This window comes from Peromyscus leucopus, chromosome 10, assembly GCF_004664715.2.
Source record: "Peromyscus leucopus breed LL Stock chromosome 10, UCI_PerLeu_2.1, whole genome shotgun sequence".
NCBI classification, from domain to species: Eukaryota; Metazoa; Chordata; class Mammalia; order Rodentia; family Cricetidae; genus Peromyscus; species Peromyscus leucopus.
In genome coordinates, this window is record NC_051071.1 from 27,758,845 (window position 1) to 27,774,925 (window position 16,081).

At 41.9% G+C, this 16,081-nt stretch overlaps 1 protein-coding gene across 2 annotated transcripts in view; it reads right to left on the reverse strand.

The window, feature by feature from the left end:
* Clnk (cytokine dependent hematopoietic cell linker) overlaps positions 1-16,081 on the reverse strand; it is a 168,372-nt gene that overhangs the window by 27,463 nt on the left and 124,828 nt on the right. For both annotated transcript variants that reach the window (XM_037209001.1, XM_028891569.2), the window contains 4 exons: positions 9,903-9,930; positions 6,909-6,927; positions 4,056-4,137; positions 230-270 (listed from right to left, as the gene is read on the reverse strand). In XM_037209001.1, the coding sequence (XP_037064896.1) occupies positions 230-270; positions 4,056-4,137; positions 6,909-6,927; positions 9,903-9,930 (170 nt within the window). The remainder of the gene's footprint in view (positions 1-229; positions 271-4,055; positions 4,138-6,908; positions 6,928-9,902; positions 9,931-16,081) is intronic.

The following is a 16,081-nucleotide window of genomic DNA, read 5'->3' on the forward strand; positions in this document are numbered from 1 at the left end:
CACTAATGCTTATAAGAGGATTATTTTTCATTATGGACTCAAATAAAAATTAAGTTGTTATGTAACTTTAACAGAAATGGAACACTATTAATCAGTGAAAATGAGACAATCACAGCTGTACACTTCAGGTCAGTGGCTCCAGTTCACAAACATTGAGTCACTGCGTAGGACTCTCGCAGAGTTCTGGCTTACCTGTTTATATCATGAGTCTTACTTACGGCCCCCTTACCTCTGACGTGTACAGTGTGCTTTGCTGGCATGTAGGAAGAGCTGAGGAAAATGTCAGAATTGGTATGTTAGCATTCCTGTGACAGACAAAATCCCACTTACGGGCAAAGTTAATGGCAACATCTTCAGGTGACATTTATGAAGTATGAATATTTTACTAGACTTGCTTGAAGAATTGTCAGTTTTCTAAAACAGCGGTGGTTGACTTTTCCTCTCCTCTCTCAAGTCTGGCAAGTATGAGACATGGCACTAAGGGACTGGGGTATATACTATTTCCTCTTGTCATCTGAGGACATGCCAGCACTCTTTGCTTTGTTAAGCTGAGTCTGGTCTTGCCTTGTAGCTACACGCATGAACACGAACATCGATGTGTCTGGGGGCTCATATTCTTTTTTTAAATTTATTTCTTTATTAATTAATTTTTTATTTATTTTACATCCTGACCACAGTTTCACCTCCCTCCTCTCCTCTCATTCCCTCCCCCTGCCTCCTTTTAGTTCCCCTATCCACTCCTCTGTTTCTGATCAGAAAGGGGCAGGCCTAACATGGGTATCAATAAAGCATGACATATCAAGTTGAGGTAAGACTAAGCTCCTTCGTTTGTGGGGCTCATATTCTATTGAACTGCTACCAGTTGGAGTCAGCTATAGATATGAAGAGAAGCATAGAAATTCACACCTTTTGAAAATGTGAGCCGGGCCTTGGTGGCGCACGTCTATAATCCCAGCACTCCGGAGGCAGAGCCAGGCTGATCTCTGTGAGTTCGAGGCCAGCCTGGGCTACCAAGTGAGCTCCAGGAAAGGCACAAAGCTACACAGAGAAACCCTGTCTCGAAAAAACAAAAAACAAAACAAAACAAAACAAAAACAGAAAAAATAAAAAATAAAAAATAAAAAAAATGTGAGCTGGATGATACATGAATGCAGAGGATCCCAAAGAACACCACACAAAAGGGGATTGTGACAATAGAACACAAGGCATCCAAATAGCAATATGCACTTCTAATCACAAAAGTGGTGTGACCAGGCCTGCTCACCCACATCTGCACTTTGCACCTTACTCTAATGTTCTACTTCACTTCGTGGTACAGTCAACGCCAGTGTAAGCTCCAGGTGATAAGAGAAGTCTATCTAATTACGTGAGCCATGCTATATCCCAAGGATTGTGCTATTGACAGAAGCCTCTGGTCTAGTGAAGAGAAAGTTGACCTTTTCCTAGCACCAGTGAAACCAACTGAAGGCATATCTGCTTTTTGTTGTCCCCACAGAGCCCAAGGACCTTACAGCTGGCTTTATAATTGAAAATACTTGCAGGTTATCTGAGAACCAGACAGTGCCACCATCACTGGTTATGCTACCGACATCCAAGCTCTTGACTGTTAAAACTGGTATCCCCTTACAAGGAGCCAATGTATCATTTCTGTTAAATGACTGAGAAAAAAAATGAGCCACAAATTTTCTCTGATTTTAAAGAATTTGTGGGAAATGCTAAAAGAGGTGGAGTGCCATTCCAGAATATTTTAGGTACCAAGAACATAGTTGGTAAGGATAGACAAAAATTCTAAAACTGACATAAAAGTGATGACGCACCTAACACATGTGTTGAGCACATTCAAATGAGCCTATGTTTGGGAGAATAGGAAATGAAGGAGAGATGTGGTCTCTGCTTTAGTGGGGAGCAGTTTATTCAGGGAAGCCATGATGATGGAGAATTCTAATGGACCCTAGAGATGTCCCAGGAAAAGTATACCATGTCAACTGCTGTGGTGTGAGAGGTCACACATGTGGAATTGCTCAGATTGTAAAGGATGGGGAAGCATGTTCAAGGAAGGTGGGATAGCACTGTGGGAAAGGCTCAGAGATGAGTAACCATAGGTTATTTTGCAAGGGCCCAGGAAGTAATCCCATAGGTATGGGATGGGATGGATGCTCTTGGTATCAATAGAAGGCTATTGCAGTAGTCCAAGCAAGAGTTGATGGGGGCCGTTCTTTGCAAAGAGCTAGGAGGAGAAATGGGTATATTCAAGACATGTTTTGGAGATAGAATTTTGAGTTAGAAAAGGGTGCTCCTTGGCAGGAGAAGGGAAAGTTTGGGAATGGCATTGAACAATCATTTTGTCATGCCGAGGACCTCTCTAAGGGAAAGGGTCTACTGAATAATTGAACACAGGTCTGGGGGCAAGCAAGGGGGCATGATCAGGAGAAGGGAACTTGGGAATTATTGACATGGGGAGGGCATTTGACCCTGAGAAAAATGAGATCAGGCCTTCAATGACAGGAAGGGGCCCGTAAGATGAACTCAGATACCACCATCATTTAGGGCTGTTCTGGGAGGGAAGTCCAAGAAAGAGACTTAGGAGAGGTAGGTAATTAAGAGAACAACTAAAATTAGACATTGTGTAATAAATCAAGCAAAAGCTGAAACCACATCAAATAACTACCATAGATAGAGGCCAGATGGAATAGCTTATTATCTTTTCTCAAATGTGATTTTTCCCTCCTACCCGAAAATTGCTGCAAGAAAGAGTATTGGGTCAGATGGGGACTTAAGCAGCAAATAGCCTCTTCAGGGCTACAAAGCAATGGTCCTAATCTCTGAAGGTCAAAGAATGAGAAGTTATTGAAGGTACAAAACAGGACACCTTGAAAAATGAGGCAGGAGAAGGGAAGTAGGGCTTGTGATGATCCGAGGTTCACAGCCTAGCAATTATATAGAGAACTGCCATTTACTAGGCTCTTGCTATGTTCCTGGCTCTGTTTTAAGCTTAGACACCAACACTGTCCAGTCCAAATCCATTGTTCACCAGTGGTGATGTGTCAGCCCAAGTCCAGTCACCCGCACCTCATGGCCCTTCTCTTCTATCCCTGATGTGGACACTCCCAGTAAATATTATAAATCAAGGCACCATCTCAACTCTGGGCATGCATGAGGAGAGCCATGACTATTGGGCAGAATGATTAGAGTCAAGTTGTTATGGCGGCAGGGGCTTGGGCTTTGGAGTTGCCCTTAGCTTCTGTGGCCAAAGAATTCTGTCTCTCTGGACTTCATTTTTACCATCTGAAGAATGAGTGAAATAATGTTCTGGATTCAGAGTGGCTCTAACCTTGGGTGTGAAGGGTGGAAATAAGTTTTCCACATAGGAAGAGAAGTAACGATGGGGAAAGTAGACAGAAGAATAGATGTGCAAATGTACTTCTGAGAGGGATAGTGTGGTTGCTGGAGGGCATCTGATGAGGATGTGATGTATAAGGGCGAGGGCTAGGAACTGAGGTCACAGCCATTAACCAGGGTTGCATAGCAGCAACTCAGAGTCCTAACTATGCAAGCTCTACATTTTGAGGAAGCCACTACTAATTTTTATCAAGCGACCTTGATCAAGGAATCACCTTCGATTCTTCAACTCCTCAGTGAAGTTGATGTCACAATCAACTGATCATGCGATCACAGTAGCATTCTCAACATCTGCTCACTTACACTGTACTGTTCAAGTGTGTCTGTGGGCTTTGATGCAGTTGTGAACTGAGAACAGCTAGAGATGACCCACTTTTCCTGAAAAATTGAACAGCATCCACCCCATTCAGTTAATATTCAAGTTTTTACAGTTCTCAGTTGCCTGTAACATCCAATCATTTATAAATAGCAGAAAGACTTTATTAGATTCCGTGGCAGATGGAAATATCCTTGTTTTCCTTGAGACCTATCACTGGGCTTCAGAGTAGACGGTCTAACATTTCCTGTTTCTCAGAAGTCTTGTGAGTGACTATCTAAGATCTAAGAGGGTACGTGTCTGCTAACATGAGAACTAACAGGTATTCCTCCCTTCTTACCTGGTGATGTCAAGTGGACTCCTCTGAGTGTTTTGGTTTTGTGATGGGCGAGAAGGTCCTGGCTTTGTCTGGTGATAAGATCCTGGAAAGTATGACATACATGGGTCAGATTGCACAGTGCATACACTTGAGGACTTTCAGGAGTACACTGTGATGGCTATGATTTAAGTACTCTCATTATCATTACAGAGGGCTTATGGAAACTATAAACTCATATAGTCCACAGCTTCCCATTCCCCTAGGAGTGCCACTTTCTCAAGGCTGTAAAAATTGCATAGATTGTTTACAATCTAGAGCACACATGACTGGATTTTTCCAGTCAGACAGAATATTTCATCAGAAGGCATTTTAGGGGTAATTATAGATAAATTACTTTTAAAAGACTTTGGCTTTATCATGCACCCATACACCCATTCATTTGTTTGTAGGTTTATTCACACAATTCAATGTGTCTTTGTGTAATGCTTATGGAATAGGTTCTCTGTTAGAACATGGAGTTGCAGTGAAGAGAGGTATGTGGTTCTTAAATGAAAGAAGACAGCAAGCAAGCAGAGCAAGAAGGAAGTTTTGGACAGAATGGGTGACATAAAGAAAATAAAGTATGCTTTAGGATACAGGGTTGACCTTGTGTAGCTAATGAGGGCCTTCTGAGAGCTGACTGGTGAATGACATCCTGATCAGGAGAGTGTTAAACCAAAGGACTGCTGTGGGCCAGCAGGGTTTAGGGATGTCTACTGCCTGCACAAGCCACTTGTGTTCTTATTCCCATCTTGTGATAGAGCAGGTGAGCTTCCAAGGTTCTGATGTAGGCCAGCTGGGAACAAGCAGGGATCCATTTTCTCAATGCTTTCTCCTTGATCATTGTCTTAGATAAACTTAACTGTCAACTTTACACATCCTTCAGTTGCCTAGAACAGATATATGTGTCATTGGGGGATTATCTTGATAAGTAATTGATGCAGGTGGGCTTAGCCCACTGTGGGCAGCACCAACACCAGGAAGGTGTGCCTGGGCTATCTAAAAATGCTAGCTAAGCATAAGCCTGGGGGTGGGGTGGGGGTGAGCAAGCAGCATTCTTCCATGGTTCTTGCCTCTAGGTTCCTACCTTGATTTCCTGCCCTGATTTGCCTCAGTGAGTGACCATGACCTTAAAGTGTGAGCTAAATGCCCCCTGCCAAGTTGGTTTGGGCCAGAATGTTTATGCACAGTAACAAAAGTCAATAGAAAAAGAAAAAGAATCAAGTTCAGTCATACCTCCACATTGGAGTTACTTAGCATGCCATTACTGTTCCTGCTTTTCATCATAGATGGATTTTTAACCAGCCATTGACTGATGTGAGACTCATGAAGCACTATTCCTATTGTGATGGTGAACCATAAAGCCATGGAAGCATGCACACATTGGCTGTCTTGCCTTAATTTGGGCTGTTACTCTGTGCTCTGCCCAAGGTTGACCACAGACTGGACACCTCCAATCAAATGGACTGTGATTACTTGCAATGACATTTGAGTCAGTGATAGGTCCATTAATCACACACCCATGAAAAAAATCACTTCTTGTAATCAATAGCCACTTGGCGTATCTGCCCCTTGGGAGCATAACAATGGCCCACTGTTACATTACTACATCAAAGCCTGTTGCAAGGTTACCTGGATGTCTTAGTACATTAAGAGTCACTGTAGATTTCATTTGGTTTCACAGTTATTTCAGTTGCTAACAAGCCCCCAGTTCTCTCTCAGGGCCCTTGGAATTCACAGACCTGGTTAGGCCCCTCTTCCAAGTGTTTTAACGTCTTCACTGCATAGGGCAGAGCCAACTTGAGACCCACAGAGGAAATACAACTCATACTCACATAGTTTTATTTCAACTTGACACAAGCTAGAGAGAACTTCAGTTGAGAAAGTGCCCCCCCCCCAAGATTGACCTTTGGGGGCATTTTCTTGATTAATGATTGATGCGGGAGGTCCCAGATCACTGTGGGAAGTGCCATCACCTGAACTGGTGGTCCTGGGTGTTATAAGAAAGAAGGCTGAGCAAGCCATAAGGAGAAAACCAATGAGCAGCACTCCCCCATGGCCTCTGCATCAGCTCCTGCCTCCAGATTCCTGCCTTGGTTGAGTTCCTGTCCTGACTTTCCTCAGGTATAGAAGGGTTTTAAGCTGAAATAAATCCTTTCTTTCCCAAGTTGTTTATGGTCATAGTGTTTTATCACAGCCATAGAAATCTTAACTAAGACACATGGTAAGTTGGAAACAGGTCTCAGAATTCCAATCTACTGCTTCTTCATTGACCCATGTTGTGTCTTGATAACTCTCTGGGCCATGACACCAGCCTTTTGAATAATAATTTATCATTTTAAACTAAAGGGGAACAGTATTTTAAAGATAGGCATGAAGATACATTACTGCTCAGTGTCTTCTTGTTTAACAAGATTTGGGTTGTACATATCTACATCAGTAACACCAACAGTGTGCACGTGTGTGTGTGTGTGTGTGTGTGTGTATCAGGGAATGTGTACACACATGGGTGACACTGGTCTCAAAGAGACATCAAGATCTTCTCCTGAACAGTGGGATAGCAATGTATATCCCAAGCAGCAGAGGTGTGACTTCTTTTGGTTAATGCATGTAGATAAAGACACTGTCCTAGTCCTGATTTTAATTATCCTCCTTAGACAGGAGGATGTTGGAATAGCCTATGAAGTCTTACATTCTTCTGATGACTTCATCATGCATGCCCCTATTGATCCCAGGCTTCGAACTCTCACTTTCCACACAGTGCTAACCCTATATACCTAGACACAAGACCTAGTGTGATAGCACTGGGGTAAGAAAACCAATGTAAGCAGTTACCTTCTTCGGCTCCAAGGACCTGCATCGAATTAAAAAAGATAATGGTGAATAACTTCAGGTAACAGAAAAAATAACCTAAATTTTAAGAGAAAATTAACTGTACAGTGGGAATTTTGTTAGTAGAGTTTGGGGGGAAATTTTTGTTAGTACAGACTTTTAAAGAGATCTGCAAATAGTTTTCTAAAAGACAACATAAAAACCACGGTTTTATCTTCTGTATATGATGTTCCAAATAAATGTATAGTTGGCCGACAATGCTAAAAGTTGGTTTGACTACTGGAGAACTGCACACTCATACATAGTTACCTAAGTCTTTAAAATATTCTTATTCTAACAGCTCTCTTGGGGAGACTCATTTTCTAAGAAACCAAATCTGGCCAAGTTACATATACAAGGATATGCATGACATTGTTCATTACAGTACCAGGGCTTTGGAAATAGTCTACAGGTCCAGGTAAGTAAGAAGGGCTCATTTAGGGGCCAGGGAGGGAGCCACTTGGTGGCTAAGAGTGCTTGTGTCCAGGTGTGAGGACCTGAGTTCCAATCCCTATCACTCATGTAAAAGTGGGGCATGGCCACATGTGCCTGTAACTGCAGCGAGGCAGAAGGAGGGCACTGAGATAGGTGACCCTGGGAGCCCCTGGCAATCGAGTGCAGCTGGACCGCAGCATTTCTGAGAGATCTTAAGGGACTAAGACAGAGAGCAACAGAGGAAGACACTTGACATCTTTCCCTGGCCTTCATGTGCACACACACATGGACTTGCACACCCACGTATATACCTGCAGGCACACATACACATACACCAGACACACATATGTACACACACACACACACACACACACACACACACACACACACAGACAGGGATTGTTCGTTTTGGTGTTATACTTGGTTACTGAAATATTATGCAGACGTAGCAGATATCTGTGTGAAAAATAGAAAAGAATACACTATATACAGGTTGCGTGGGGGCTTGTTTTAAATGTACATATGTGTGTGCATACATGCACACAAAACAGGTTTAAAGAAAGACTATGAAATAAGAGAGATCATGCTCGAGTATGAGGCTGTAATTACTTTATGTTTTTGAAAGTTTCATTTTAAAAAATGAACAGAGCAGATTATTGTTCTTAGATGCAGCTATTCCTCTTTCCAAACATTTCCTTTCTCTTTCTTTGATTAAAAGTGGTAGACTTCCTGAATGTGATGAGTCCCAGTATGTATTTCATTTCCCAGCTTAAACAGTCAATCCTCCTGCCTCAGCCTCCAATGTGATGGGATTGCAGGTATGTATCTACATGCCTAACTCTACCCTCAAACTCTGAAGAAGCAGAGAACTTTACAGTGAGATTAGGATTTCACTACAAATAATTTCCCAAGTCCATTCCAGACATTGCCTCTGCTGGGAAGTCCTGGGGAATCAGCGAGACAAGAAATTTGTTAACTTGGGGGATGGAAATGTCGTGATATAGCCTGGGAACCTCATGTAATAAAAATGTTCTGATTATAAATAAAATGGTACTTTCTTTTGTGGGCATAAGGAAAGCTTATTATACCTTTCATCAAAAATCCAAAGGACTGTGAAATCTAGGAATCATTGTTTCAGATAAGTTACAAGGTGGTACCTGTGACCAGATTCCCAGAGTTACCCTGAGACTAACTGACCTTGAGCCCAGCTCTCTTGATTCATGTTGGCTTTGGAGACAAGAAACCCTTAGCAGCAGTTTGCTTAGAGAGGCATCCTATGTCTTGTTTGAAGTTAAGTGAAGGGCCTTTTTGTTTTAAAGACCTCAGCATCCCTGGGGTTCTGGAATGAGGGTATGTGTATTATGGATAGCAAATCAAAGCTAATCCATAGACCAGGTATAAAGGGTAATGAATCCATTCTAAACGAGTGGTTTGAAAGTCTTCCCACTTAGCATTCCCCAGCAGTTCAAAGTGCTCAATCTGATGCGGCAGGAGTTCTCAGGCTTGTCAAAGGCAGTGGGAAGGAGACCTGCACACACCATGAAAAGCCTGCTTCTGGGAGGGCGGTTGCTTTATCTTGTTGGAGCCCAGCTGACTGTTTTGCTTGAGGGCTCCAAATCAAATACAATTAGAAAAGCATAGTGAAATCTCTCTAGCTGTTCTACTTAAGTTTATTTTTTTCTGTTAGCAAACATAGTCAAGTGAGCTAGAAATGTTTTCTATCCTCTCCCCTCCTTTCCTTTTTGACCTTTAAAAACTTATTTTCAGTGTCTGTTTATTCGGGCAGAGCACAGCTGTAAGGAGCAGATCAGAATGGTGGGATCCAAGGGCACAGCCCTATCTTCTGCCAGCTGGGGAAGCTCTACCAGCCAGCTCCTCCCTAGGTGTTCTTATGGCAGTGGTTCTCAATGTGTGAGTCAGGACCCTTTAGGGGTCCCATACCAGATATTTACATTACGATTTATAACAGTAGCATAATGAAGTAGCAACAAAATAATTTTTTGGTTGGGGGTCACCAAAACAGTAGGAACTGTATTAAAGGGTTGCAGCATTAGGAAGGTTGAGAACCACTGGCTTGGGGCTTTGTGAAAATTACATGGGACCCCGCCTGGGCCAACTTGGAGAACTAGAAGTTCCACGTGAACTTGAGTCAGGGCAGGTAGCCTGCAGTTTCCTCTGGAATAGATCCTTCTCTGCACCACACAACCAAGCAAGGGCTTAGTGTACTCACAAGCATGGCCTTTGCCCTTCCTTCCTAATGGGCTTTCATACTGGAGAAATGGCCTTCAGTTGCAGCTCAGACAAAAATAGGAAAAGACCATGGCAAATTGTAAGAATGTAAGAAGTGTTTTAACTAAACCTGGCTATTAAGATGATACCAAGTTCTAGTGGAAGGCAAAAAAAAAAAAAAAAAATTATAAAGAAAGTAGGCAGCCTCCTGTTTTCCCTGCTGCCTAAAGTGATCAGAATCTTGCTTGATACAGAGATAATGCATAAAATTTACTAGACAAAATAGCTACTTACCTTACCAAAGTCTTTTGAGCTGATCTGCCTGCAAGAAGGAAAAAAAAGAAAGAAAGAAAAAAAAAAAGAAATAGGGTGTTAAATAAAAGGCAATTTATCATGGGCAAGATAAAATCATTCTGAACCTTATAAACCTTTGATTACATTTTCATGGCCAAATTAACAGCCCATGGTCCAGTGTGAATTCATCACTGTCCTATAAAACTAAACCAAGCTATTTTTCTTGTAATTTTCTAAGGGAAAGGAGAAGCGCTAAGCCTGTATGCAAGCTGGTGAGTGGAGGCACATGGATGTATTCGTTTCTCCTGTTAGGGGTGTTGGTTTTAACGACACTCTCACCCTGTGAGGAAAAGTCACAGAACACAATAAAACCTACTAACAAGAGTTTTATTAAGACAAGGAGAAAGGGATAGATGTGTTCAGGCCTGCTGAGAGGACATGAGAAAATGAGGAGGGAGGGGACATGGGATCTGCCTTTTAAGGATCACCCCCCTGCATGTGCACACAGGCCCACATGGCTACTCCACGCATGTGCGTAGATCACATGGTCACACTGTGTAGTGATTTACGTGACCATGCAGTGCATGGGTTATGTAGGACTTATGACCCAGAAATGAGTAGGCGGAAATGACTAAGTGTCCCACCTCTGGGCATGTGTGATCATGGGGACATGGCTGGAATTCCTATCAAGGGGGGCTTGAGTCACTCCCTCTTCTTCCTGACACCTGAGCTTCCACACCAGGTTTCATTCGCTCCCTTTGCTTAGCAAGCTCTCAGGCTTTCACTTTGAGAAAGGGAGTTTTAAATACAAAGCTGTCAGGGGCACCGAGATCCCAGGAAGGTGATGAAGAGAGACAGAGACAGAAGAGAAGCTGTGAAAGTGAGTGGAAAGGAGGGAGTTCAGTATGGGCGTCTGACTGTGTGGTTATTGGATGAGTTGCAGAGCAGACATCAAGCATTTAATATGTGGACAAGCCTGTAGCCCTCATTTGTGTATGGGTTTGAGTGTGTGTGTGTGTGTGTGTGTGTGTGTGTGTGCATGTGTGTGCACACATGCACATGTGGGGATAATGAAGTAGAACTGATACCATACTCTTAATTATTTTGTGGTTAAACTGAGGCTAATCTCAGTGTCTTCAATGCTTGAGATTCTGGTGTGTCAAAGATGCGGTCAGGCTGACTTAATTTAAGATGTGACTGTGCAAAGTACATTATATACTTGCATGCAAATGCATTTATGTGACCCCATATAATGATTTGTTTTTTAATGCAGAAGCTGAGCCTGGAGAGAAGGCACAGTGGTTAAGAGTATTTGCTCCTCTTCCAAGGGCTCAAATTTGGTTCCCAGCACCCACAAGCATTGGGTGGCTCACAGCTGCCTGTAACTCCAGTTTCAGAAGTTCTCATCTGATGATTCTGCAGGAATCTGAATGCAAGTGATGCACACACACACACACACACAAAATCAATGAGAAAAATGCATCTTAAAATTGTAGAGGTGATTTTTAGAATTGTAGTTTTAAGTTACAGTACTCATGGCATTAGCTCTGTGAAGAGTATCAACGGGGTGGGAGTTGCTGAATTTTTCCATATTTCCATATTGACTTTATTAGACCTACAAAAAGGGTGAAGGGAAATTTGGTTTGCTAGGATTTGAACCTGCTCAGTCAGCATGAGCAGTATTCAAAAGTCAAATACGTCCAATTTACAAAGGCTTTTCAAATATTCAAGAGGATTTCACTGAGTGTATACGCAAATCTTGTTCTCTAAGATTCCGTATGCTCTCTGGCTTGACTTCAGTTATATTTGTAGGACAGGTGGAGTGGCTGTCCTGTTAGATAAAGTCCTCAATGTATAAATCACTGATCTATCTCACAAGGTGAATGGAGCTCCAGGATGGGTCAGCTTCGGGATCTTTAATGTTAATAAATTGAATTTTCAAGCAGAACCCCAGCATTTTCTAAGTCCTTTCTGGGTAGAGCAGGTGGGCACTCTGGTATCTGGATACATTACTTGCCCACGCTCTAGCTGCCCAAGCTCGTCAATTAAAAAGTGGTCACTAACTTCATAGGAAAAGCTCTAACATTTGTCACCCATATAACAGGTGCATGGTATAATTTTAAAGACACTGCTATTTTCTACAATTGTGGACTTTCTTGAATATTGTTTAGTTTTTGGCTTAGTTTTGAATGGATAGGATTAGAGTCCTTGCTATGTCATCTATGGGCTCTGCCAGCCTTGATAAACTAAATTTTCTCCCTGAACCCCAAATTTAGATGGTAAGGAAGAAGGCTGTTGAAAGTTCTACTGAAAAAAAAATTCATGAATTTGTTTAGAATAAGACAGTGCTTCACATCTGTGGACACTCTGATGGTCACACTTGATTTCAATCTATCCTGAGATCGATGTAGGATGCCTAGTGTGGTCTAACATGATTCAGAGAGATGCTGAGTTTTTTCCACCCAGTTTCTCCTAATGGCAATGTCTTATAAAACTATAATAATAATATACACAATAACAATATTTATTAATAATATGTATATATAATAAAATACATAATAACAACAACAATTTACACTTTCATATTTTTAGTTTCCATTTATAAATGTGAATTGGTATATATCTGAAATCCATATTTTCTTTCTTTTAAAGGGCCATGCTTTTTTTTTTGATATTTATAAAGATTTCTTTCACGTCCGAAATTATCATAGCATGCTTTTTGGTGAACTGGATTCCTTGAACAGATGTGATCCCAGTGTGGTTGGTAGAAAAGGGAAAGCTCCAGCCAGTCTCCCAGGTGTTTCATGACCTAAATATGAGCTGCTTCATTTAAATGATGCTTTGGCTCCACCTCAAGCCCCAGCCCATTGAGTTCACTGCAATTTGATGGACACATCATAGTACAACGAGCACAGCATTTCTGTGTTCTCTGTATTACAGGGTGCAATAATACGGCCTTCCACATGGTGTGCCTGCCTGAGTAAATACATACAGAAGCCTCCACAAGGGGCTGGAAACATGCAGTGCTTTCTAGGCATGTTCAAAGGCCTTGGTTCAATCCCCAGAGTACACATAAAAAGACTCCACATGGGGCCTGGGTCCAGGTAGAACACAGAAAATGTTGATTAATACTCAAGATGATGCTGTTTGTTGTGTGGACAGTTGAATGAATATATCAGTGAATCCACAGCCATAAAGTTAGTCCCCTTTGAGTTTTCTTTAAGGTTATGTCAAGGGGAGGGTCTGCCTATGTGGATTAGAAAGTCCCAAATGCCTATTCAACATGTGCTGTCTTCCTTTGTAACAGAAAGACATTTTTTCTGGGTTCAAAGTTCTGGTTTGAAACAGCTTGCATTGCAGTTGTTTATGGATGGGATGTAAGTCTCTCTTTTGAGAAAAATTATTTTAATTGGAAAAAAAATAAGTTGAGAAAAAAAAAGTGCATGGATATTGTCAGTTTCGTAGCATTAATTGTTGAAAATATCCAGTCAGTGTTTCTTACAATGCCAAATTCTCCTCTAGTGTTTGGTTGTTGACAAAGATCCTAAATGACATCGTCCTTCACTGAAGGGCTCCCACCCAGCATTGTTCTGTGAAGTCAAGACTTAGCTGTCGAAGAGAGTGTGGTAGAGCTGGGAAAGACAAATGGGGGCCCGACAGACAATAGCTGGAACCACACCCACCGTCCACACTGAGCAAAGGCAGTGGTGGAGGCCACACTACATTGCCTGCAATTTTTGCCCTAGGAGCCAGAACTCACAGCCTCCGCCCAAGTGCCTTACAGAGAAGCTGCTAGAAAGAGAGGCAGGACACCCTGTATAGTCCTTGCTGATGCTCAGAGCTCCAGGGCTCTGCTTTGCTTACACAGCAGTGGCCTCACTGTTTATGTGTGACCTGACTCACCAGTAATGCTGTCTGGCTACTCATGAGGGCCCGAAAGGAAGTAAACTTGAGAGCACTGCTCTTTTCCTGCAGTAAAACCTCTTGTTCACGGCCGTGTCCCCAGTTTCCTCTGGGACTTTGCCTGTGTGCACCTCATCAAGGTGCCCACCTGGCTTGCTTTCTGAACTACAGTGATTTATGGATGTAACATTTACCGAGACTATGTGCCATCTGCTGGCCTGGGCACCTGTTCTCAACCTTGGAAAATCATCCTTTTCAGCTCTGCTGGCAGGAGTCAATGAGATCACATGTAATTGTTCTTTGGAGCTGTTTGTGATGGAAAGATCTTGTCCAGGTCTAAACATAATGAAGTAAATATAAACTATGTTCTCAGGGACCCCAGAAATCCATGGGACCCAATAAAGTGACAATATCAGAACTGGAAACATAAAATTTTCCACTTAGAAAATTCTTTTTAAAAAAATATGATTAATTTTTTTATGTATGAGTATTTTGACTGCATGAATTTATGTGCATCACATGAATGTAGGAAGCCCCCAGAGGCCAGAAGATGGCATTAGGTTCTCTGGAACTAGAGTTTACAGATGACTGTGAGCCACCATGTAGTGCTGGGAAATGAACTTGGATCCCCTATGAGAACAGTATAAGCTTTTAGGTATGAGTTCTTAACTGCTAATCCATCTCTTTAGCTCCAGGAAACTCTTAATGAAATAATCCAATATGTTAAAAATGTATCATAGCTCCATGTCCAAGAGACTTAGTACAGAGACTGATATGACCCACTGCAGAGGGACTCTCCAGAAATCAAGGGCATTATCCCAGACATTGGAAACCAAAGCATGATGGAGGGAGAAAGGAAAAATAACAGTAAAAATATCTTTAAAAGTAATAAAGATTAATACTATTAACTAGCTACCTAAAAATATTTATAATGCATGTAAATCAGCATATAAAAATTGACATATAGTTGAAATAAAAATTTCTCATCTGGGATGACAATGCCCCCTCCAAGAGCCCAAAACCATCTAATAAAAACCCCAGCACCAGGTGTGAGAAACTGTCTTTTGAGTTGTTGGTCAGGGTTGTTCAAGATACTTCTAAAATATTACAGGCTGTTGCTATTGCCCTCTGTTGACCCTCAAAGGTGGAAAGGAAGTTCCTGTTGCTGAAGACACCATGGACTTCAGATACAGAGCCCAGAAGTTCTTGACCTGGCACTGACCTCAATACCTCCTCCCTGAGGATTAGCTTTCATGGTGTGAGAAGGCACCATGCAAGCTTCCAAAAGAGGGAAGCAACCAACAGTCCTACCCAACTGTGATGCCTATGGACCACATCAATGACCACCATGGCATAATAACCAATAACCCTAAGGGTGCAGTAATGGCACACATATCTTGGTGGTAACCAACAGTTCTATAGGTAGACTTAAGACCCAGTAAACAAGAGGGAAACCATATCTGACACTAGAAACCCAGCCAACCACCCAAGACTAGTGAGCTAATGGATCTGGGAGGAAAACCAACTACTGTCATTTTTCTAAATCAGCATAATCCCTAATGCCTTCCAAACATTTGTCCTTCTGCCCATAGATACTTGTAATGCTCATCCTTTACTAAGGAAATGTCTCATTGCAACAGACAGAGACCACTGCAGAAAACCACAACCAATGTAGAGTTGAGAAGCCTAGTCCCAGTGACTACATCTACAGAAAAATCCCTCACCTAAGGCTCAGGGAACATTGAGGAAGAGGGGATAGAAAGACTGTGAGAGCCAGAGGATCAGAGAGTTTGCTGTGAGATTGTGTCTCCTAGGAATGTCAGAAGTTACACCCATAAAGTCCCACTGACATGACTTCCTAAACATAATCTGAGTAAGGACAACAACGATAGATAGAACAAAGTGGATGGGGTGGGGGCAGAGATCACATGGCTTCAACCCTAGCCAAAGAACTATAGGAAACTAAGAAATTCTGAGAGTGAGAGAAATAGTCTTCCTCAGGGAAGATCACAGCAACTAGTTACCCCAAACCAAATGGTCAGCCCAGAAAAAATGTACAACAAGTAACATTATACAAATTGAGCAGGGTATATTTCCTATGCATATGTGAATGTAACAACAGTTAATAAAAAAGCCATGCATTTGAAACAGAGCAAGGGTACATGAGAGAGTTTGGAGGGAAAAGAGCAATGATGAGTGAGTGATATAATAATATCTCAAAAAATAAAAAAAAAAAAAAACAGTTGAAAAAAGTCTTTTTTGGTCATGATCTTTCA